General features: G+C 36.1%; 1 protein-coding gene across 1 annotated transcript in view; it reads left to right on the top strand.

Moving 5' to 3' along the window:
• SUZ12 (SUZ12 polycomb repressive complex 2 subunit) overlaps nt 1–25,181 on the top strand; it is a 44,839-nt gene extending 19,658 nt beyond the window's left edge. The window contains exons 5-16 of the mRNA XM_054047057.1: nt 1,131–1,180; nt 5,354–5,439; nt 8,071–8,302; nt 9,175–9,277; nt 11,431–11,536; nt 12,243–12,420; nt 18,066–18,157; nt 18,455–18,598; nt 19,784–19,941; nt 20,715–20,913; nt 21,504–21,583; nt 22,741–25,181. Of these exons, the coding sequence (XP_053903032.1) occupies nt 1,131–1,180; nt 5,354–5,439; nt 8,071–8,302; nt 9,175–9,277; nt 11,431–11,536; nt 12,243–12,420; nt 18,066–18,157; nt 18,455–18,598; nt 19,784–19,941; nt 20,715–20,913; nt 21,504–21,583; nt 22,741–23,086 (1,774 nt within the window). The 3' untranslated portion in view covers nt 23,087–25,181. The remainder of the gene's footprint in view (nt 1–1,130; nt 1,181–5,353; nt 5,440–8,070; nt 8,303–9,174; nt 9,278–11,430; nt 11,537–12,242; nt 12,421–18,065; nt 18,158–18,454; nt 18,599–19,783; nt 19,942–20,714; nt 20,914–21,503; nt 21,584–22,740) is intronic.
• Nucleotides 25,182–25,947: the final 766 nt, after the last annotated feature.

Genomic DNA, 25,947 nt, shown 5'->3' with positions numbered 1-25,947 from the left:
AGTAAGCCTTTAAAAAACTGTAGTTCATGTATGCTTAGTAGAGACTTCTTGGATTTTAGCAGCTAAATCTCAGAAGATCCTATTCTCACTGCGCATGCTTGAGCCTCTCACAGCTCCTTGTGCTCACCAGACTGCATGTGCCATTGCCACAGTGACTGAGTCTGCTTCAGCCCAGGGCTACAGGTGAGAAAGCTAGACTTTCTCTGTAATGGCTGCTGCGGGCTGGAGCTGACCAGTGGAACTGTGAGCAGGGAGCCTGTCATGTCACTCAATTAACCACCTTGCTGGAACCAGGCTGGAGGAGGAAGCAGTGTGATTGGAATGCTGAGGGGACAAAAGCCAGACTGGGAAGAAAGAATGGAGTAAATTGTGACAAGGAGTCTGGGGAGGGGGAAATGGGAGGATGAGACTGTTTGGGGGAGGAGGGCTGGGACTTGGAGGCAAGGTGACAGGAAAGTTGGGATGGCAGCTTTCAACTGCCATAACAATGAGACAGTCCTTTCTGTTCCTGCAGTCCCCTGCCTTATACACCACACGTCTTCTAACTTCAGCAGATGAAGTTGGGATTTTACAGATAGCAGCCTCTCTTTTTACGCAGTCCTGATTCATCCCCAGAGCAGGTTAATCCTGTGCACTAATACTGGGGCCCTGTGGGGAAAATATAGTATGTGATTATGTAATATAAGACTGTATCATAGTGCATATGCACAGGCAACTCTAATTCTATCACTTCCTAACTTTTGAGTGCCTGACATTTCAATCAGAATGTTCTTTTAGCATAGATTTTGTGTGTAGTATATTACAAAATACACCCTCAAACCCTTGTCTTCAGGTACTGATTATTCATTAAGGTAGTGGTCAAACCCTCTGCCTTCTGAAAATGCTGATCCACGCAGGGGTGTCTTTCTATATGCAAAGAAGTTTGTCTTAAAATTTGCATCCAACTCCTATATTAAATATGCTGAAGCTTTAGAAGTTACTAAGTGACTGGGAGACAGTTTATTCACTTCTTGATTATAGATCTGATTCTGGTTATAGATTGATTTTGAGGAATAATGTACTGAATAACCTGTGATTTTTTTTTAGGCAAAAATATGTATTTATTCTAACAACTTTTTTTTCCTGTTTAGCTTGTCTGCCCATCTGCAACTCACATTTACTGGTTTCTTCCATAAAAATGGTATGTCTGTTAAAATTCATTATACAACTAGATTATAATGTGTAATAAACCTCTTAAGTTCAGTATTGGGAGTACACTTGAGCTGAATAGATTTGCCATATATAAAAAATACTGTACAAACATCTGGGATTTTAAATTGTTTTGAGCTCAACTATCCCACTAGCACAATACTTAAATATTTTACTTTTTACAGTAGAAAAATGTGTACCTTCTCATGTGTACTTTAGATAAGTGCTTTGTGACATTAATACTAAGCAATAAAAAGTTGCAAACTTTCACTCAGTACATGCAGATTCTATTAAAAGCTTAAAGTCTTTGTCGTGCTTTTAAACAGTTATTAATAGATAAAAGTAGAGTTGAGTTGTTCTCTTTAAGCAAGTATCCATATGGAATTCTTCAGGTTTTCTTGGGAATTTGAAGTGGAACAAAAAATCAAGAAATGCTAAATTCATATTTTGATGTTCCACAAAGTTGGAAGAATATTTTCATTGATATAAAATAGTCCAGAAATGAGACTGAAAATGCTATACCTAGATCTTTAAAGATGAACTGAAATAATCTTGTATTTTGCTAATGATTTACGATTGTAAATATCTGTATGTATAATGAGCAGCTGTAACGTCACAAAAAGTTAATAGAATTCTTGAACTAGCAAGACCTGAGTCCGTGGTTCTGTTTCTCCTTTAGTTAAAACAGGAAGCTATGTTCTTTATGGTGCTTTAGATATTGTTAATTTATTAACTCTTACATACCCGAACTCAGTTCTTTGCAGATAAGTAAAAGAAGATGACTTTCAAATATTTTATTTTAAAACATTTATTTCCAACTTTTAAATGAACACGTATTCTGTTAATGACCTTTTTTGTATTATTCAAAAAATATTCAGCTCACTTAAAGATCTATATTTTTAGTATGGGTAATGGTGTCTGAAAACATTTATGCTCTCTGAACATTTTGTATGCTTTACTTGGCCTGGAAATTGTTCCAAAATACACTTAAATTATGGTTAGTAGCATCTGGATTTGAAAAACTATTTTGCCAGTGATAAATAGGAATTTTGTTTTGGTGAGTGCGTGTTGCTCCCTTGATCTAGGAATACTTCTGAGTGTTCCTTTTGTGGATTTGAAGAGGAATATCCAAAGAAGAGTGCTGGTCCCACTGCTGCCCTGATTCCATTTGGGAATACTCATCTTCCGTTTATTCCTTCAGGAATTTTTCAACTTGTTGCCTCTACTCTAATGCTTTATCATGGAAGCAACAAGGAGATCAAGGAGCCCATACCCTGTGGTGAGAGCAGAAGCAAAAGAAATCATTGTTTCTCCCCAGGGCCTGGCAGAGGATGGGGGCAGGGGGAAGGAGTGCTGTAGTCTAGCTTCAGACAGCTAATGATCCATTCCTCCCAGGTGTGGCCTATGGACAACACCTAATGGGAAGCATACTATACACAACTTCAAATAGTTGATGTATAGAATGGGGATGCACGGGTGCTCTCTGTGGGCCCTGCTGACAGACCCTATCTTTTAATTTAATTGTTGACTTAGACTCCCTGTGTTTAGTAGGTTTGAGCAGATTTTTCAAGCTGTTAGCATATTTGCTGTAAGTCATTCTATGACTGTTGGTAATGTGACTGTGCTGTTTAACTATAAAATCCTCATATGCTGGTGCTGCTATTTCAGTAGAGGACTATGCATAGTGAGAACAATGTGATTGCATGTTCATCCTAAAGAACATCTCTCATGAGCAGTAGTGAATACTAAATATAGAAAGTTTTATGACCGACTAGCCATTGACATGCTTTTTTGGTGTGATAGTAAAAATGATTCCAGAAGCTCTCAGAATAATGCTAACTATTTTTTTATTTTGCAAATTAAACACGGCTATGGTTTTTTTTTTTTTTTTACATATCTGCTGGTAGGTATTCTTTGATAGGAATGTCTTTCTGTGAACATTTGCGTACTTGTCTGAACAGGATTAATTTTCAAATTAAAAGTGAAAGATTTTTTTAAAACTAAAAAGAAAGTAAATCCATTACAATTCTTAAGGTTGCTAATGTCTCTGTAAGTAATTAAAATTTTCAGATGCTCTACCAAGATTGTTACTAAATTAAAAACAGATCATGCTTGTTCAGTGTGTATATAATGCCAGTAGGAAGGTTAGTTAGGAGACACAGGGCATGGTCTCTAGTATGCTCACAACTCTTTGCCATCTCATCTGTTCTGATAGGTGTGATTGAACATTTTACTTGGTGTCTGAGATTTTGGCTTTGGGTGAAGGCTAGTTGGTTTAAGCTTAACACAGATAAGACGGGTGTATCCTGAGGTAATAGGGTGGGGGTGGCAACTAGAAGAAATGAGCAGATTATGAAAGTCCTTTGATTGTGAAACTGAGTAACAAACTGAATATACTGCTGCAATTTTAAGTGTTAGCATCTAGCTGTCACTGATAGTTCAAGGTAGCAGCTTTGACCAAGACTATCTCTTAAATCTGTGCTGGTCAAGAGCAAAACTTTTTTTTTTTTTTTTTTTTATGTAGACCTTTCTACAGTTATGTCTTTGTTGTCGTCATTCTATTATGATGTTCTCTGGGGATGCATCTTAAACTCAAGTTAGTGAAGATTATGGTTTCCAGTTCAGTGCTGCAACATGCAGAAAGCACATTGTAAGGCCATCTGTTTCACTGCTTTTCATGAAGCCATGGTGTGAGGTGTATACTTTTTTTATATAGTGGGTGCTGTGGGCAGTTTTTATTTTGGCTGGAGTTAGCTTGGATAAGTTTACTGGGTTTGGGATTTTTTTAATCTTTTAGTTTATATTCGTATTTACACAAGCACCTAGAGCCATGAGTAGTGCTCTGAAATACACTTGCTGAAATAAAATTATTCAGCTGAGTAAGGAAGAAAAGAATTGGACTTCAGGAATGTTGCCAGTTAATTTAATAAGGATTTGATATAATGCAGAGGTTAATTTACTTAATAACCAGGCGATCAGTAAAATAGACTAGTTCACACTACACTCAAATTGTCTGAAATAGTTGTATTTTACTCTGTGATGGTTCTAAATTTCAGTTTTAAGAGAACAGCGTTAGATCTGTTCAGTGCTGGACTGGTCAGTCTATATTGCCAGAGACTGAACTTGTCTTCCAGAAAGTTCATCTTTAGATCATGTACAGAGTAAAATTTGAAATTGTTTTCTTATGCAAAACACACATTCTAAATTAATGCTTTCTTGTTAGAGAATATCTTACATTCACATGATGAGGCCTTTATTTATACTGTAAATGTGTTTTAACACAGATTTTTATTGGCATTGCTGATCATACTGCTGGTAATAAACACCTTGAAGATTACATCGATTGGAAAACCTGTAGCACAGGAATTGTAAAATTATTTTAAACCGCATTTTTTTTCTTTCAGTTCTCTCAGTCTCTGGCACTCTTCTTGGGGTTGAGAGTTGAGATTTCTAACTTATGGCATTTGGGTCCTTGGCAATGATGCAAAGTAAATTGTAGATTTGGGAGGAGTAAATAATTTTTTATGGGAAATAATTTGTCACTCACCTGAAACTGGAGTTTTCTGGCTTTTCTTAACAAATCCACATTTGCCCTTTCTTTCCTATTGCTTTAGAAGATTGTAGTTGGTGAATGTTCTGCTCTGCCTCTGGGCTGTACTATGAACCTGTACAGTACCCTCAATTACAGTTTTTAGTTATAGCAGTATTGGGTAAGTGTTTATGATCTAAACTGTATTTTGGCATGTGGATCTATGAGGGAGACCTATTTGGATAACTCCAGTTACAGGTAAATTTTTCAGTTTTTTACTGGCTGTTTCCTTTATTTAAAAGGAGAGTTAAAAGTAGAGTTGTACTTTACTAATAATCAAGAGCTAAAAAAAAGACCAATGGAAGTGAGTTTGGCCTTTTCTGTTAAACTTTCAAACATTACAGATCAACTCTTACATTTTTAATCTGCTAATAATGAAGCAATTATAAAGTAAGGTTCTTTCTCAAGATAAGCACTGAAATTTCAATGGGTGTGTGTGACTTCAGAACTTTGCAGTAAGTCCTTGTTTCTGAAAATGGCAGAGTTTAAAAAAAAAAAAAAATTAAATCTCCAGTAAACTTATGGCACTGAATAGAGTTGTTACTTTTTCAAGACTTAAAATATTTTTCTGTTTAGATAAGCCATCGCAAAACTCAGAGAATGAACAAAATTCCGTAACCCTAGAAGTACTGCTTGTGAAAGTTTGCCACAAGAAAAGAAAGGTAACATGACTTGAGAAACATTTAATAAATGTTAAAGTGCAAAACTTAATTGATTCCTAAACATCTCTTTAGCCTCCAGGTTGTTAATGTTAGTTAATGACAGCATGATGCTTCAGTTAAGAGATTAAATTGTTTTAAACTTACATTACTACTAGAGAACAGTACCTGTCTAAATTACTTTCTGTTGATTATGGATGGAATGTTCAAAAGCACTTAACATTGGCTTTATTCTGCTCTGACTTAAGTCACTGGGATTTTTACCACTGATTTCTGCAGGAGCAGAGTTGACCAGTACTGAGCACTGTTGAAAATAATCTTGTAGGAAAAGCTACTTAACTTGTTGCCTGCTGTTCTACTTATGGATGCTGTCCTTAATCTAGACGTGTTGGGAAGGAAATTCAACTTATCACTTTCAATTTTTGCCTGCCAAGATATTTTTGGGTATATTTATATTTTAGGAGGCCCAATTTTTTTTTATTCAACTAAAGTTGTAATTCTCAGGATGATTTCTTGCAGATCTTGAAAAATCTGACTAAATGGTAAACTTTCCCTCATGAATGTGGGTGGGCTAAGACTTCATCAATTTAAAAAAAAAAATCTAGTGTGCATTTAAAACACTGTTACTAGCTTGTATTGTTCTAAAGATAACTCACCAAATGTAGCATGTCTTTCTGAAAAAACAAGGAGTCTGGTAGCACCTTAAAGACTAACAGATTTATTTGGGCATAAGCATTCGTGGGTAAAAACCTCACTTCTTCAGATGCATAGAGTGAAAGTTACAGATGCAGGTGCAGACTCCTTGTTGTTTTTTGTAGATACAGACTAACACGGCTATCCCGTGATACTTCATGTCTTTCTGAGTTTGCATATAGCTATGAACAGTGTCAGGCCCTGAAATGAAAAGTGGGTGAAGAGTGGAAAAATGCAGTTTTTTCTTTTGTAGCGTCAGTTAGGTTGAAAAAGAGTACATTAGTGGAGACCTCCTTTCAAAATTTGTAGAGGAGTTCTAAAGCTTCAGATTTCCAGATATCGAACGGCTGAAGCCCAGTATAAAAGATGGTGTCCCAAATTGAGGCCAGGGACAGGACTCGGGTATAAATCATAGCACCCTTTCTTACCACCTCAGAAGCTGGGCTTCTCACAAAGCCACTGCTTTGGACTTTGCTGGTGGCCACACCAGCACTCGTATTCATTTTAACTACGCCACATGCATTTGTATATGCCCCGACTAGTAAGTGGGCTAAAACTTTTCAAGCTTTTTTCTCCTGGATGAAACCTACTTTAGAGTATAATGACTCTAGTGGAGGTTCTCAGATTTCAAAGACATGTTCAGCTTTATTTCATATAATTTAGTCTCCTTGTACATCTCACTTAATTTTGCTGTTTTTCAACCATCTTTTATGTAAAAGACATTTTCAGTTTTTGTCCCGTCACCAATCTAAAGCCATATTTCTAATTTATCTCCATGTATTTTGTTTACATTGTGGTGATGTCCAGAGGCAGAATAAACTAGGCATTGTACAAAATTATAGGATAATTGCTGTCCTAAGGAGCTTAAACCCTGTTGTATTCCCCAATCATCTGCAACCTCTTCTCTCCCTTTCCTTGCTCCGTTCTGTGTTCATTTTTTTTACCTTGTTTTTCTGAAATATTTTTGTTTGACAAATTTAGTGTACTACAGTAATTTGCAGAAGCCTCTCTGAGTTAGCTTGCTACTTTAATTATACTTAATGCTACATCCCAGCTACCAGCAAATTTCACTTCTTGAAATTAGCCATCCAGATAATTGATCTCCAGGATCAAACCAGACTAATCCTAACCAGACATTTCCTTATATACTCTTAAATCCCTCATGACTATGGAAATGTGGAAGCCAAGTTGTAAATCTGTTTCCATTTAGGTTTAAAATTAGGGAAAGTACTTTGACTGAATGTTCTTAGATGCCAGACATTCAGACCTGCTTTAAAGATCTGTCATGTAATTCGACAATGTTTGTTACTACATAGGGGTGGACAAGTAGAATGATGGGAGCTACTGTTGATTATTATTTTAAATATAAATTTTGTTGAGTTTAATCAGTCTAAAGGTTTCCTGCCTTGTACATCCAATATGGCAAAGTGCTTCATGATTTGTTTGGGAGATACTGCATATGGCAAACCCAAGTTGAGTAGTTCTTTATCTCCCAAACATTTCATTAAGAGCACTTTGCAATATTGGAAGGACAAGACAGGAGAGCCCTTACAATATATATAATGAAAATATGTAATCTTTTGTTAAGTAAATGGAATTAAATTGGGACTAACTACTTTAGTCTTATTGAATGCTGCATGATAGTGTAACAAATTAATCACTTTCCCAAAAAGATGGCTGCTCTTTATAAAATGCCATTTTTAACTACACTTTTCCAAATTTCTGTTTATGCATGCAAAACCTGAGATTGCTGTTTCAGATTGGTAGTTCCTTGAAATTTGAATCTAGTCATACCAAGAGGATGCATGGTTTTAGGCAGCTCCATTATTTCCAAAATGATGGTAGAGCAGATAGTTAAATTTTACATATTTTCAAGATAGTGAAGAATTTCCATTTTTAACAAAAACCCCAAACCTTAAAAACTTTTTTTTATGCTTGCAGGATGTCAGTTGTCCAATAAGGCAAGTTCCTACAGGTAAAAAGCAGGTGCCTTTGAACCCAGACATCAACCAAATAAAGCCAGGCAACTTCCCATCACTCGCCGTTTCCAGCAATGAGTTTGAACCCAGCAACAGCCATATGGTGAAGTCGTACTCATTATTATTCAGAGTAACTCGTCCAGGAAGAAGAGAATTTAATGGAATGATCAATGGTGAGACTAATGAAAACATAGGTAAGTTCAGTTTTTGAACTTGCATTTGTCAGGTTTAGCTTATATGTATGTATATCATCTTTCAGAACTTCAGGTTGATTAGTCATGCTCAGTAGGATCCAGAATCAAATATGGGTGACTTAATTGGCTTTCATTAGTTTATAAAGATGTCTGCTCAAGACAGTACTAAAATACTCATATATAATGGCTTTTGGTATAGTATACACATGTAATAGCAACTTTTTATCAAGATGTATGGTAATGTGCATAAAATAGTAAAGGCTAGCTCTGGCATAGAGTTGATATAAAACAGAACTCTGGAATCTCTTCATTCCTGCTGTTGATTAATCGTTCTGCCAAAACACCGCTGGAAGGTTACTAGTGACTGAACTAAACGGATTCCACAGATACTGCTGTGGCTTTCATTAACAGAGCAAACTTGTTTTAAAATAAAACTGACTAAATCTAATACCTTAATTTTATCAGAGAATTATAGTATACCACAAACATCAACGCTTTAATGGTAGTATAGAGAAATAGTCCATTTTTTTTTAATTTTTGCTTTTAATTGTTAAAATACAGGATGAAAAGGGAGGGAGAACAGGGCTCAAATTCTGTAAGCCAGTTTATCTAACACCAAGTTAAAACGTGATTAACACACTAAGAATGGGGTATCCTAAAATGTTACTAATATTCAATTAATGATAAAGTCCCCCCCCCCAAATTGATTATATTACATTACATTAATCCTTGCCTCTGTTACTAGTTAAAAATCACACCAATGTTATAACTTAAAATACAGTATATAGTTGAGTCTTTATTCACACTGACTTCCCAGTTTACTGGAATTGCCTGCATTTTTAACAATTGTATGCAATATTTGTGAAATGCAGATGTCAATGAGGAGCTTCCGGCTAGAAGAAAACGTAATTCTTCGAATCGTGAAGATGGAGAAAAGACTTTTGTGGCACAAATGACAGTATTTGATAAAAACAGGTAATATGAAAATCAAATGGTTTTCTTTTGTTACTCATGCACTTTGATATTAAATGAAAATCTACTTTTGAATTTCATTTTTCTCAATTTTTGTATTCTACATTTTCAACGTGTACATCAGTGGATGGCTGAAACGAGTGTTGTTAGCTTGGGCTTTGCTATGAAAGTGTAAACTCCTTGAAAAACTAGTTTGCAGATTTCACAGAGGACACTTCAAATCTAACATTCTTTTATAACCAATGCAGAAAACATTCCCTGCTAAAACAAGTTTTAAGATCATCCTGCGGATAATCAACATAAAATCTGTGTCCCTCATCAGTTGTTAGAGACAGGTGTAACTTCTGTAATCTTATGGACCAGTGACTGCATAATTGGGAAAATAACTCTTAAGTACAGTAGTTAATATTTTATTGTTGAGATGGAACTTTCTCCTTACCCTGATGATGCAGCCACGTATACTATTCCGTGGTCATCTCAAGGATAGATTAGTTATCTATTACCTCAGTAACACCACAGTAATTGCATATTTCTCCTATCAAAAGCATATTATTTATCTGAGTAACAACAAGCGTGTGTGCTGCCTCATTGTAAATATCAATTACCATTGATTATGCAGCTTTGTTTAAAGAAAACTGGGTTGTGTTTTTATTGATTTGCTTTATTAGTTTATCATAAAACATTCATTAAATGATTTTGTTTTTATTAAGATAACATGGCACTAGTTAGTGTACTTAGTTTTTTTAAAAAAGGCAGTTTGCACTTATTTACAATCTAAATGCTTCAGAAGATACCCATTACCGTTACTTTGTGTAAGTGAATACTCCAATATTCTGTGTTTATTTTGGGGAAAGTCATGCAATAAATGTGAGTGATAGCAAAGGATGAGATCTGCTTGTGTACAGCCTTAAAATATTGGAGTCTGGGATGAAACACAAGCTGTGTGCTGTGATTAGATGGAAGTATGGCTTATTAATATAGAATTCCCTTTATTGCAGTTGGATCAAATGGCATTCTGCGGGTCATCTAGATCAGTCTCTGAATGTTAGTTAAAAGCAACTTGAATCTATAGCCATACAAATTATTTGCCTAAAATACAGCATGTCCCTTAGTAATTCTTGTCTGTTCCTCTCAGTAATTCTGTCCAAGTACATATCTATCCAAACAAATTTTTCAAACAAAGGATTTTTAAGGAGCAGTGCCATGTACTCGTTCTTTACCCTAGTCTGTGCCCTCTTAGAAGCTTGACAATATTTTGTTTTCTATTAAACATTAGTTTCTCAATAGTTGGTTCTGTATACCTTCAGAAGTGTCATAGAAACTTGTGCTGCCATTAAACATTTTCTAGTATATGACTTCAAATTTTACATCCTAGTCACATCTCTGCTGCTCCTCCATGCTGTTCAACATGAGTGACAGGGATGAACTTAATAAAATATTTTTCTGTAGAAATCTTAGACAGCAGCCGGGCTTGTGCGGCTGACTTTAGAATAATCGTGTTTGAGATGAAATGCTTATACAGATTATCTAATGCACATGCTTTGGCATGGTCCTTACTAATATTGTCAATGTCTGGACAGAAATGAAAAAGCACAGTATCATGCTTGAATTGTCTATTCCAGTGGAGACAAAGGTGTTTTGTGGAGTTTTTTGAGAACTTCATTCATTAAACCAACAGTGTCTTTGAAAGATGGCTTCTGAAAATGGCACTGGTAGTGAGTGGGACAAATTCTTCAGTCTTAGGAGTCCTGATCTGATGTCCTGACTGGAACATCTAATATTGGAACATGGATAATTTCGGCATTTTTTGATGACCTTTGGTCAATAGGTTTTTCATTTACAGGAAGATTCTAATCATTGCATTAATTTTGTATTTAATGCTTATTTTCTCATATCACATGTGGTTTTGTGTTCTCTAGGATTTTTTTGTCATATATTGTTAGTAGGTGTCTCATTTTCATCATAGTTTTTGTTTTAGCTGAGATGCGAGCTGTGTTGTCAAATATACTTCTATGGGGGAGTTGCATTCATTTCATGCAAATGAACTACTTTGAGAGATTTGTATGTGCAAGTTTCATTGAAATATATTTACTTGTGTTTAAAATGTCAAATATATTTCAGCAGACAGTGAATAAAATGTTATTTTGTGTGTCCAGGCGCTTGCAGCTTCTGGATGGGGAATATGAAGTAGCAATGCAGGAAATGGAAGAGTGTCCAATTAGCAAGAAAAGAGCAACATGGGAAACTATACTCGATGGGAAGGTATGGACCATTGTCCTATTATTCTACAGAATGCTTAAGAGTTAAGCTGCTGAGATCACTGCTGGTCACGCTGACCAATATTGTTTTATTGTTCACTTGTATTCCTCTGTCTGTATCATTTATTGTCTCTAGGCTTGTACTTAAATTGTAAGCTTCTTGGGGCAGGAATCCTTTTTGTTTGTACAGCTCCAAGCACAGTGGGGTCCTGGTCTATGACTAAGGCTCTTAAGCACTGCCACAATACAAATATTCAATAATACTCTAACTACAGTAAAATTAAGGTCACTACACAAACTAAACTTGTGTTGAAATTCTCCATTTCTTCTTTGAGTGCTTGCTCGTGTCGATTCCAAGTAGTGATCATGGACTTTTGGGCCCTCACTCATATTGGTGAGCCGTTATTCACACCATTGAGGTGAGAACTTTTCGAGTAACTGCCCACCAGTGTGTGAGGAGACAGGGAGGGAGAGTCACAATTTGTCCCTTAGTGTTAGCATTTTTAAATTTAAACTTTTTTAAATGCTTACCTTGAGAGTACAAGAGTATAAATTTAGAAAATGATTACAATTATGATCAAAAGCCACTTGTACATTTTCATTTGTTGGGGGGGGGGGGGGAAGTGTCACATCACCCATAAAAGCTTTCATGCAAAGTAATTTCAGTGTTTTCCCAAGTAAAAACATGAGTTGTTGTTGTTTTCCCCCAGAGGTTACCTCCATTTGAAACATTTTCTCAGGGGCCTACACTTCAGTTTACCCTTCGTTGGACAGGAGATACAAATGATAAATCTACAGCTCCTATAGCCAAACCTCTTGCAACACGAAATTCAGAAAGTCTCCCTCAAGAAAACAAGCCTACTTCTGTAAAACCTGCTCAGACTATAGGTAAGTGAACACCCAGTTTCTTATGTTTTGGGGACACTGATTTTTTTGGGTCTTAACAGTCTCTTTGAGCTCGTCTACACTGAAATGCTCACTTTAAGAATTCCTTATTGCTGCATTACTAAATTAAAAAACAAACCTGTGGGGTGCCTTGTTACACCAGTGGAGCTATAAAAGATGATGTAAAACCACTGCAGCTGAAACAAATGGTGTATGTACTGGTTTTCCTAATTTATTTTTTGTAGGATTATTATATTTTAATTGCTTTACTGAAGATTTTTTAATGGAATTTTAAGGTAAGCAGAACATGGAATAGCTGTTCTCACCTGCTAGTCTTAAAATAAACTTATGAGATCAGTTTAAATATTCATAAGCAGATAGATAAATGCTTATCTTATATATTGATATGATATAAGTCTTTGGAAAGGTAGTGGTAGACTCTAAGGGTATGTCTACACTACCCGCCGGATCGGCAGGTAGCGATTGATCTATCGGGGAATCGATTTATCACGTATAGTGTAGACGCAATAAATCGATCCCCGATCGCTCTCCCGTCGACTGCCGAACTCCAGCTCTGCGAGAGGCGGAAGCAAAGTCGATGGGGGAGACGCGGCCGTCGATCCCACGACGCAAAGACACAAAGTAAGTAATTCTAAGTCAATCTAAGATGCGTCGACTTAAGCTACTCTATTCTTGTAGCTGAAGTTGCGTATCTTAGATCATTCTCTCCGCCCCACCCCCGCCCCCATAGACCAGGCCTAAGTATACTTTTTCTAGGATTTTCTGCTTTCCTAGATTGCCTTAATCTTTCTAATTTATTAATTGAAATTTCATCCAACTCATGCACTGTGGTGAAAATGATCCCATTAGTCCAGAATTTGGCATTCATATGACAATTGTGTAACACTTAACACCCAGTTGTTTCTAACATCGTGGAAAAACACTGTCTGAAATAGTTGGTGCTTTAAGTCAGAATACATTTTGATAAAAGTTTAAGAGATGGATGTTTCATTTGGCATTCATCAGAATATAGAGATTTTGTAATCTCTAGAGCTAATTTTTACATTGTCTGAGAATGATATTGAACTGGTAATGATCCCCTTGACGTGTAATTGATATAGTGTATTGTAAACCTGAACTATATTTACTGTTCAAGTAAAATGAGTTTCTTAGACACTTGTCAGGGTTTTCAATTTTTTGCCCTTTTTGCTCGATAATTTGCATGTGACTAGCTGATGGAAATTACTTACTCTTGGAATATCATGATTGTACTTTCCATCTACATGAAAGAGGAGTTCTGAAAATTGTAATAACTCAGCCTTCAGAGGAGCTGCAGTAGCTCCAATTTCTACTCATAATGCTCAGCGGTAAAATTGTGTACTGATGTCCTGTTGGTAAATTAGAACAAAGCTGACTTAGTCATTTGTAATTGTCTGAGGTAAATTAGTATTCATAGAATATAGGTGAAGCTTTAATACTCAGATTTTTGTGTTTTTATTATTGAACTGCTCTTTTGACCATCTTTCTCCTCAGCAACCTGTTAGTGGAAGAGTTAGTAATTCTAAGGATCAGAGCTCTAGATATTAAAAATCTTCCAAACTTTGTTCTGTCTTTCCATTTTAGTTAAATGAATTTTCTCTTGACACTTTCTCTTTTTTTCCCCCCTCAGCAACCTGTTAGCGTTTACTGTAAGGTCTTCCCGTAACGGATTGGGAGTCTAGATTCAAACTGTAACAATGTCAGTGTTTAAAATGTTTTCTTCATCACTGCATTAAATGTCATTAAAGTCAAGCAATATTGGCTAGAGTGCTCTTTTCAAATTCATTTAATGTTAGTTCAGAATGCTTCAGTTAGGAAAATGACTTGTTGAAATGTTCACTGTTTCATTCCCATTTTAATTTATAATAGAATTGAAGACTTTAATGGATTACTGTAGTTAAATTTTTTTTTTAAATGGTAGTATTAATTTTATATTTTTGCATTTACTTAATCTTAATCTTCTGTACTCAATGCAATATTAGTGGAACAATTGGGTTGTTATATATAGATGTTGGTGCTATTGTGCAAGTAGAAATTTAAATCACTTTTGTCAATATTATCTGGCCCATTACTTATTCAGAGACCTGTTTCAATCATAACCTATTGATATTCACTGCATATCTAAGACATTTTTTCATTCATTTGGCATAGTTAAATTGGTTTAATTTATATGAACTAGTATTTTCATGCACCTTAGAGACTAACAAATTTATTTGAGCATAAGCTTTCGTGGGGTAGAGCTCACTTCTTCAGATGCATAGAATGGAATATATAGTAAGGACGGACACACACACACACACACACACACACACACACTCTCATATCAACTTTAAGAGGCTAATTAATTAAGATGAGCTCCTATCAGCGGGAGGAAAAAAAAAACTTTTGTAGTGATCAAGATGGCCCATTTCAGACAGTTGACAAAAGGTGTGAGGATACTTAACATGGGGAAATAAATTCAATCTGTGTAGTGACTCAGCCATTCCCAGTCTCTATTCAAGCCTAAGTTAATGGTATCTAGTTTGCATGTTAATTCAAGTTCAGCAGTTTCTGGTTGGAGTCTCTTTACTATATGTTCCATTCTATGCATCTGAAGAAGTGGGCTGTAGCCCACGAAAGCTTATGCTCAGATAAATTTGTTAGTCTCTAAGGTGCCACAAGTACTCCTGTTCTTTTTGCGGATACAGACTAACACGACTGCTACTCTGAAACCTAGTATTTTGATGAGCACTATTGAAATGCCTGTACATAAAAATAAAATGGCAAAATATACACAAGCCTAAAGAAATGTCTTCAGTACCTATTTAAAAGCTGTCACCTAAATTTGTAAGGGGGTCATTTTTGAAAGTGTATTTTTATTGCATATAAAATTATACCTAGACTTGATTTGCATTGAGAATTATAGTGGCTATATTAGAAACCCCTTGTAAAAGGGATTAATATAGGCATCTGTCATAGCTATAGTGTTGGAGGTAAGGTATGAAAATAACATTAGCTCTCTTTTCAAAAAAGACACTTCTCAGTTAAAGGTCCTAAAACTTCAAAATAGAAAATTTACCTTTTACTCCTATAATAAGCCTTGCTTTTAAGCATCATCATTGAAATCTTGCGAATCTATTCAGATTTTCAAGATATAGTATTATTTATAAAACCTTAACTGGCTTGGAAACTTCCAGTGTCCCTCATAGGTTTCAGCTGGAATGTAGTTCTGTCCACCAGGATTTAATTCCTAGAGGTTGCAGGAGGCAGTTATTCTCTTTAGAATCTCCTTGGTTCTGGAGTTTCTTCTTCTTGTTCGCTTAAGTCTGATGCCTTTAGGACGGTAATGCAAGATGCATTAATTTAATCTCTTGTTTGCTGATTTTGGTCCATTGGAATAGTAACTGTGGCTGGAGGTAATAATAGGAGAAGGTCTGTTTTGTGGCCATTTGTTTCCAATAGGTGCATGTTTTTATAATTTGCCCAACTATTGCGTTATACAGTAATAAACTACATGGGTCACAAGTGGCCCCTATCTCTATACAGCTTCTTCCAGGGGATGGGAATTCATTTAACTACTTCAGCTCTTCTGTATAATAATGCAGACACCAATCAGCAACAGCATCTGTGCCCAGCTGTCCAGAAGTCCATACCCAGCCTTCACAGGATGAACCTTAACTTTCTCAGCCATACTCAGAATGGCAGCTGCACTTTCTAGGAATTTGAGATGCTGTCCAGAATAAAACACTGAAATGATGCTGTCCTCAGTAAGGCCTTCCTATTGCCAGATCCTTTTGATTAATCCTCCACACAAACTAGGGATTAGAGATGGGATAGGAGCTACTTCGTGACTGGAAATAGGGACTGCTGATTCAGCTCAGATAAACTTGGATAAGTCCCAGTAGAGGAAGCTGTATTCCCCCTCAACTGGCAAAGTTCCACTTCTTTCTCACTGCTTCTCCATGCCAGGCCTCCTGGGCTTGGCTAACGGTGGAATTGTTGAGCAGAATAGCAGTTGACTGCAGAAATGAACAGAGGGACAAGAAACAAGTTGTTGGCCAGAAAACCTGCATTGCTAATTTGTCTTGCATCAGAGCAGCTTATCAAGCAGAAGATCATATTCACCCAGATAAGAGATCCCACCAGGCAAGGTGTTCCAAAGCAATCTGCAATCAATAGACTATCTTGAAGGTATATTTATCAACTAAAACAGAACTTTCAAGATTCTGCAATAGATTCATATCCCAGCACTTTGGACCATTGACAAGTTGTTTTTTAAAATACCTACATCTTATTTCCTGAGTGTTGAGAAGTGAAGATGGACAGAGAATACCTGATTATAACATCTGCAGATTGGGATGGTCTGTAGTAGAACCCAGACATCAAAGGATAGGATCTGATGCAGCTTTCTGAAGGATAAATACGCTCTGAATGTTGTCAGCTGTGTTCCTGGCAGACTTGTGAAAGGATCTCTCTCTAAGACAGTAAAGCTTTTCAGAACATTGGGTTGACCCTGTGCTAAATCCTGAAAACCAGAAGAAAGCCCATAGCTTACTACCCATGGAATGTTAGTTCTTTGTAGGTGGTACAAAGAACAAGGGGTTTAGGTCCTTTTCTTGCTTTTATGTTGCAATTCTAGTAAGGGTATGCACATTTTCACCTGTTCCTAAAATCTTAAGTGTGGAGTGTCTGCATTTTGTAAACAGCTTGAAAATCTAGATTCTATATTTAGTGGCTAGAGACTAATTTTGACCCATTTTGTTGACCATTCAGAGGCAAGTAGGTTTTATAATTGGTCTTGCTTCTTAGTGGGTAGACTTTTTTTTTTAAGGATCAAGTTGTATACTTAGGTCTCTTGTCTCTGACCTCCATTTGAGTCTACGTATTGCATGTAATTTTTCTGGCTTACTATTGGTAACTTGCCTAGTGGGCATCACGTTACTATGCTGAATGAAAGGAATGACCATAGTGGGCTGAAAGGGAAGCTGTTGGTAGAGACTGTGTGCCAAGCACCTATTTGATGATTGAATTGCACTGTCCACTAAGGAATTGTTGTTGTTGTTGTATGCATTTGTAATGCCAAAACTTAACCCTAATATTAACCAAAAAAGTTTGATTTCAGGCAACAATTCTAAATTATATACTTGTTTTTTACATTATAGATGTATTTGATACTGTGTGTTCTCTTGTCTGACTTAAGAAATCTTTGAAATTCGAATTTAGGCAATGTGTTCTGAGTGCAGTCATCTGAAGCTATATTTTTCAGTGTTTCCCACCCAGGTCTGTTTTGACTATTACTAAAGAAATGTCTTAACTTAAATGGAGAAGCCCTGACCAGAAAAGAGAACATTGTTCTTAACTTGAAATGTTCAGGTAATCTGAAGGGTTCCCCCAATCTGGAGAGCCACTTGGTATTTAAATGATATTTGTAACTATAGATTTGAGAAGGAAGCTGAACGCTAAGACTCGTTGTTTGGTGAGCTACCCAACTCAGAGTACACTGAAGTAGCTCATTTCCTCCAGAATGAGGGAACCCTTTACAGAGCTGCTCTATTCAGGTAAGAAACAATGTCCTTTTCCCATCACATTAAACAGAGGTGCATGTCTTTATACATATGTTCTTTTTGTAGCTGTGAAAGAATCCTTGCCAACAGACCTACAAACAAGAAAAGAGAGAGATGTTTTAAATGAACCTCGACAAAAGTTACGAATATTTTACCAGGTATTGGAAGTTTAACACCATTAAGAATGGAGGCGTACATAAGTATTATAGAATTTAAATGTTCAGGCCTGATCTTTATGCAGATTTTCCCATCTGTGTGAAAGAGGAGGCATTTTTAGCTATATCTGCAGCACTGTCCCAGTTGCCACTTCAGAATAGCACTTCCCCTAGATCATTCCCATAGGGAATATGTGTGTGCGTGCTAAAGTGATGGGTTTTTAACTGGGTTTTGAGGGTGGAGGACTAAGAAATGAAATATTTCAGATAATGCTAATACCAACTTTTTTTTTGCATCAGTTCCTGTATAACAACAATACAAGACAGCAGACTGAAGCCAGAGATGACTTGCATTGTCCCTGGTGCACGTTGAACTGCCGCAAACTTTATAGTTTACTCAAACATCTTAAGCTTTGTCACAGCAGATTTATTTTTAATTATGTTGTAAGTAATCTCAACAGTTATCAGTATGAAGTAGTCTGTCATAGATATTGTATAGCACAGTGACATCATTGCCATTCTGTTGTAAGTCACATAGTCGGGGTCAGCTCCCTGTTTAAGTATGTGAAGCCAAAATTGGGCCCCAAGAGATTCTCCTCCCCTCCACACCCCCACCCCGCCGATTGACTTAATCTTTAACAGTACAGGAGAATCACTTCAGTTTAGAATATTTTTCTTCACTGTAGTTGTCTTTTGATACTGTGTATTCGTTTATATGATGTAGTCAGTAATTTAACTTAGATTTAAAATCAGGAATTTCCTGAGATTTTAGGAAGCAGTTAACGATTCCAAGTCCTGTTAATTTTAGTTTAGTAAGGGACTGTATCCAAAAGATTACTTAAGAAATATTTCCTTTCCAATGCATTGTTTCAGTGTTTTCAAATCACTAAATTTATTTCTGATTTCCTTCGTTTTAAACTCTTAAGATTCCTATTTCCTCTTTTTGTCTATATTATGTCCATATTGTAGTTTCAGCACTTGTAGATCTGGTTAGAATATAGAGCAAGGACTGGCAGGTTTCCTAAAGGATTCATAAAACTTTTGAAAACAACAAGGAGTCTGGTGGCACCTTAAAGACTAACAGATTTATTTGGGCATAAGCTTTCGTGGGTTGAGGTTTTTACCCATGAAAGCTTATGCCCAAATAAATCTGTTAGTCTTTAAGGTGCCACCAGACTCCTTGTTGTTTTTGTAGATACAGACTAACACGGCTACCCCGATACATAAAACTTTTGAGGCATTCTTCTGAATCACTTCTGTATTTGTGAGCTTCTGAATATTAATTTTTAAACTTGTTACTTTTATTGAGTTTTTCAAACCAAACTGATGGCTTTGTATTAAAATCCTTGGATGAAAAGGGTGAGAATGAAGCATCCAGAACGAAGAGGCCTTTGCTTGCATCTAAGGAAAAATTATTACTTAAGTTGTCTCGCTATCTCTGGGGAAGGAAGAGAAAACTAGAACCACGTGAGACTTGATACTATGGATGCAATGATTTTGTAAGGCATTTTGAGTTTGAACAGTCACTGTTCTAAAACTCCTTGAGGGATTGAGAAAAAGAGGATAAATCCTGTTGCAATAGTGACTTTCCTTTATTATGCTAAATGTATTTACTATTGTTTGTTACAGTATCATCCAAAAGGTGCTAGGATAGATGTTTCTATCAATGAGTGTTATGATGGCTCCTATGCAGGAAATCCTCAGGATATTCATCGTCAGCCTGGATTTGCCTTCAGTCGCAATGGACCAGTCAAAAGAACTCCTATCACACACATCCTTGTATGCAGGTAGGGGAATAAAAAGAAGTGGTGTTCTATATATATTGCATGGACCAAACTCTGCCTTTATATACCCATTGGTTTCTGTAAAGTTGCACATGGTTTGAGGGTAGAATTTGTTCCTGTTTGAAAACCAGGAAAGGAAATTCAAAGTGAACAAGTAGTTGTATTTTGAAAAGTGACCTTGTAAAGTGGTATTGAGGGCTATCATCACTAGTGATTCCATATAAAAACTAGTTCACTTTTTAAGTAAAAAGGTGCTTTCATAGCTGCCAGCCATACCCAGCTCATCCTGTGTTCTGAAAGATAAGGTATATCCTTTTTCTTATGCTTCACCAGTAACGATGATTTTTCATTTGGAGCATAGTTACAAATCTCTGAGAGACAGAAAAGAATCCAGCTGAGTCTTCTATATGTACTGGCTCTGTAATGCTACCAGGAGCGAAAGGGTATTGTTACTGAAGCAAGCAGATATGACCCACCTTGCTCTTCATGTATGTTCAGTCAAGTAAGAATATGATATTTTCATATTCTATTTAATCTGACTGTAACTGCGCTCTTAAATTATATTATTCAGATACTTGCACAATAACTTATTCTGAGGTCTAATACGGTTTTTATGCTTAATCTTTTGCATTTGGAAACTACAATATACACAACCCAATAAAATGACAAGTATTAGTAATTAGTACCACTGGTGACTAGTGTTTGCATAGCTGAAGTCTGATAGAACTGAAAACTAACATGGAAAGCATGCTTAGTTATTTTTTTTCTTTCATTAGGCCAAAGCGTACAAAAGCAAGTATGTCAGAATTTCTTGAATCAGAAGATGGAGAAGTGGAACAGCAAAGAACATACAGCAGTGGACACAATCGATTATATTTCCACAGTGATACCTGTTTACCTCTCCGTCCACAAGAAATGGAAGTAGACAGTGAAGATGAAAAAGATCCTGAATGGCTGAGAGAGAAAACTATTACAGTAAATTATTTATGTACAAAAATGTATTTAGATGAATTTTCCTTGCCTATATTTTATTAAAATTATCTAGCAAACAATTTATCAGTTTTGCTAAGCAGAGTTAGTTTTCCATCAGTCAGAAATCCAAATAATGGTGTGTATATATACACACACACCTGCTCTTATTAGACTAGTCAAATGGAACCTAGCCTTTGGGATTAAAGTCCTGAGTTCATTAGAGTTGCACCACTTACATTAAATGTTTATCCATTTGAACTACAGGCATTAAAGTGAATATGAAGTCTGTCCTCAGTTGCAGTTCACATAATCTTACAGGCTCCCTTCATTTTCATATGTTGCTATTATTTAGTGCAGGAATACCACTTGATAACAGGAAACATACGGAAATGTGGGTTTAGTAATAAAGGACTTGCACATGATGTTTTTACACCATGATCTACCCTGACTGAAGAGTATTTTGATGAATTTATAGGAGCAGTTGTTTCTGTGAAATATAGGTGATTGAAAACCAGGAAAGGAACTTCAAAGTGAACAAGTACTGTATTTGCTAACCTTGGGGTTTTAATGTTTGTTTGATATTTTCACTGCAGCAAATTGAAGAATTTTCTGATGTTAACGAAGGAGAGAAAGAAGTGATGAAATTGTGGAATCTACATGTTATGAAGCACGGGTATGATAGTTTCTTGTAACTTTTTTACTAGAATAGACTTATTTTATACCATTCTTTGCTGCATCAAAGTTGACTTCAAATACAAATTAATTGTGTGGTTTTTTTAACCTTTTAAATGTAGTGGATCCTCCTTTCCTCTTTACTCGCTATACTCAATCTTGAACAGTACCTTATCAGAGGATATTTAAATCCTGCATTTTGATTGCAGTTTCTGGAAGCTGGGACATTTGGGATGCTATTTCTAATTATGCCTTTGATCCTGGAGGGATCACAAAGTACTTTAAAACTGAGTGAAATGCTTCACATAGCACTAAATTACAACCAGCTCTGGGGAGAAATGGAGCAACTATTTAACAGTGCACAGACCTCATTTAGAAAGGATGTAAACATATCGTTGCATTCAATGGAAATTGGAAGAGGTAATTTAGGTAGGCAAATTCGTATTGCTTGAATTGGAATTTGCCAGAACGTCTATGCTAACTCTCCCTTCTCTTGCAAAAAGTCCAGTAGAATCTTCAGTAGCCACAGCTGCCTAGGATCTTGGATGAGACGCTACTTTTGCTAAACAGTGTAGCATGTGTAAAGGAATTTTTCTCTACACCTAGTGTATTTATTTTCTAGCCTTAATTTTTCAAAGCCAAGTTGAAAAGGAAAACCAAACATCTGATGTGGTGTAAACATAAATCCAGCAAGTCAAATACCTTCTATAGCTAAGACCACAGCTGTATTGCATCAATGATGACCCAGGAATCGTGAAGTATACCTGTGGTTTGATGTAACGGAAATAAAAGTCCCACAAATAACTTCTTTTAGAACTATCTCTACATTCTTATGTACTTATACTAAGGATGACGACATATTCTGAAACTGATCCAACAAGTCTCTACCATGATTTAATTGATTTGTTTGTAATTCACTAAACAGATACAGAGCACTTAAAATCCAAAGGGAGATCAGTTTAAAAGAGGAATGTGCTGCAGTGTGTTTGCATTTTCTTACTATTTTAGATTAATCTCTGGAAATTTTGAAAGCTTTTATATCTGGAAGCTCCCAGGCTCTGATAGTGACATTACTATTAGTGATGTGAACTACATGTTATATTGCTTTTGATTTCCAAAATGTTTTACTTCCATACTGACAGTTTTTTAATTTGACAGGTTTATTGCTGACAATCAAATGAATCATGCCTGTATGCTGTTTGTTGAAAATTACGGACAGAAAATTATTAAGAAGAACTTATGTAGAAATTTTATGCTTCATCTGGTCAGCATGCATGACTTTAACCTCATTAGCATAATGTCAATAGACAAAGCTGTTACTAAGCTTCGAGAAATGCAGCAGAAGTTAGAAAAAGGAGAATCAACTACCCCAACAAATGAGGAGTTTTCTGAAGAACAAAGTGGGACAACAAATGGATATAGTGAAACTAACACGAGAGAGAGAGTTTCAGAAACAGATAGTGTCTCAGGGGTCACAAAACAGAGCAAAAAACAAAAGCTCTGAAGGAAAAGGCAAATGCCATTCAATGGACAAACATTGAAGTGACATTCTAGGGTGCATGAGCTATATAAAGAATTAAACAAAAAATTACACAGGTTCCAAACAGGCACTGTTGGATGGAAATAAATGATTTCAACAAGGATATTGTTACAACAGATTCCTATTCAGTTAATTATGCAACTACTACATGTATATCGGTTTTGGTGATGTAATGACAATATTCTAAGAATTTGAGCATGAAGAGCAATACAAAAATCTTTTTGTAATTTTAGTAATTAGTATCTTATGAACTCTACTGAATTTACATAATTTAAGTATATGTAAAACAGTTTTTTATATTAAGGTTTTTGCATCTGTACCTGGCTGTTTTTCCTACCATGAAGTTGTGAAACATTGGGAAGGGATTGGGATACAATTTGCTTTTTCTAATTTAGAAATGCTCCAGTTAGCTTTTTTGTGAAAATATGCATCATTATTTAAAGTTTAACCTTGATCCTTGTTTTTTGGAATCATTTATCAATTTATGATCATCATAAACCACAAATTGATAATTTTTTTACACTAAAATTGTAAAAGTTTGCAAATTTAACATAGCACTTCTTTGTCTTGTGCCTGTTTGGAAAGACCTTGGCTTTTCACATTACAGACACAGTGAAATACCATCTTGGCTTTTTGAGGTTACTGGCAGTTTGTTTTTTGTGGATAATTCTAATGTATTGATCGCCCAGTGTACCATTTTAAACTTGAACATTTAGCTACTTTCTATTTTTATTACACCTTTACACAGCTACAAAAGAACTATCTGGTGTCTAACCCCTTTTTTAAAGGGTTGCATCGTAGTGTGCCATGCTAAGGCCCAGTCAGTATGTAGTCATTACTCTGATAAATACTCCAGTTGGAGTTATGCATACTGTTTTGCCTGAGGACAGACTGCAGGATCAGGCAATAGATTTAGCTTGGGCTTTTGAGATACCACTCTTCAGGAAAAATGCACTGTAAAATTGGACCAGAAAATGTGTTGCACTTCTTATGCAAGTATTCTGTGATGTATTGTATTCAATACAGATACTAAGATGCTGACTTAAAATATATTTGAGCAGTTTTGCACTGCTGTTAACACATTTTATGCATATGTTTACAGATTTTTTCCAATGGAAAGTGGTTTCACTACTGGTACAGTATCAGCACCGAAGGGTTTATTCAAGCAAGCACTGTGGTTGTGACATCACCTCAATTTTTTATTATCCTTAAGATATTGCATTTTTCATATTCTTTATTTATAAAGGAACAATGCTGCTGTAAATACAGGTATTTTTAATTTTTTTATTTCATTCCATCACCATAAGATGCATTTCCCTATTTTGTTTAAGGGATATATAAGCTCTCTAATGGTGTCTTCAGAAATTTATAAAATGTAAATACTGATTTTGATGGTCCTTAAGATGTGTTTAACTGTGAGACTATTTAACTAATGGTGTGGATGTGATTTGTCATCCAGTATTAAGTTCTTAGTCACTGATTTTGTGTAAAAATAGGAAAGAGGGAAACTGCAGCTTTCATTACAAACTCTTTGATTTGTCAGTTCTGAGTTATAGCAAACTCTAATTATGCCTCTGGGTAGTACATCAAGCATTTCTCTCTGGCTTTAATTTGCTAAAGCTGTGCACATATGTAAAAAAAATAGATTATTTTAGGGGAGATGTAGTTCTAGAATTATTGCTTATGTCATTTCTTAAGCAGTTATGCTCTTAATGCTTAAAAGAAGGCTAGCATTGTTTGCACAAAAAGTTGGTGATCCCCAAAAAAGTAATGAAATTACTTCTGTCCAGTAAACTTTGTATGTCATGTCAATTTATAATAAAAGCTGAAAAAATCCCTTTGTTTTCTATTTATAATAAAGATGCCTTTTCTATATGTACCCTTAACGAGAAATTTTGAAGAAATCATGTAAGCTGGTTAAAAAGCATTTGAATGGTACAGTAGATGTAAAGAAAGAAGCAAGTTCAGTTGTTTAAATGAACCTTTGTCTTTACATTAAATGTTTATTTGAAATCAGATTTTGTACATAAAGTTCAGTAATATAAAATCTGCCACCTTTGTTCTCCAGTCATTTTTGTGTGCGTGCAAAAAGGCCACAAATAATACCTTGTCTGAACGACGTAACTTTCTTTTCAGTTTTCAGTTTTGACCAAATCTGGATCATCTACAATCTCCATCTGTCAGGTTGTTACAGTTCTCCTGTCTATATTGGACTTTTATATGGTCACCCATCGTTGTAGTATCTGAGTGCCTTCCCCATAAAATCAGTATTGAAATCCCTAATGGACTTCAGGCAGTCTCTGGTTCTTGCTCTTTTGAAGGTTTAAAAAAATCCGCTTGAGATTTTTTTTTCATTTACAGGTTTTTATTTCATCATTTTTTGAGGGTGGGTGTTTGGGGTAGATGGTGTATATGTTGTAAGCTAAGGCCTCTCTAAGTTGTGCGGATGCCCAGTAGGCTATCAAGTGCTGTGCACTTCAGGTGTCCCTTCCCCCACTATTGTGCTGCTCCTGCCCTCTGCCTTGGAGCTGCTCCTGGGAGCCTCCTGCTGTGCAGGGTGGGGAGCACTGATGTCAGGGTGTCCCCCTGCCCCTGTACCCCATCTCCACAGAGCGGGGTTGTGGGGGACGACACATGACAGGGGTCAGGACAGAGGGAGCTTGCTGGCAGCTGCTGCTGCATCTGGACATGCCGGTCTACTTAAAAGGGCAGCATGGTTAAAGGGGCAATGCCCTTCACACAAGTGTGTTCTCTCTCTCTCTCTCTCTCTCCCCACACTTGTGGTGGTGTTCTTGATACTTCTTTCAAAGGAAGGTGGACTTTGA

The sequence above is a fragment of the Malaclemys terrapin genome, chromosome 13 (genome assembly GCF_027887155.1).
Source record: "Malaclemys terrapin pileata isolate rMalTer1 chromosome 13, rMalTer1.hap1, whole genome shotgun sequence".
NCBI classification, from domain to species: Eukaryota; Metazoa; Chordata; order Testudines; family Emydidae; genus Malaclemys; species Malaclemys terrapin.
This window is presented reverse-complemented; position numbering and strand designations above follow the sequence as displayed.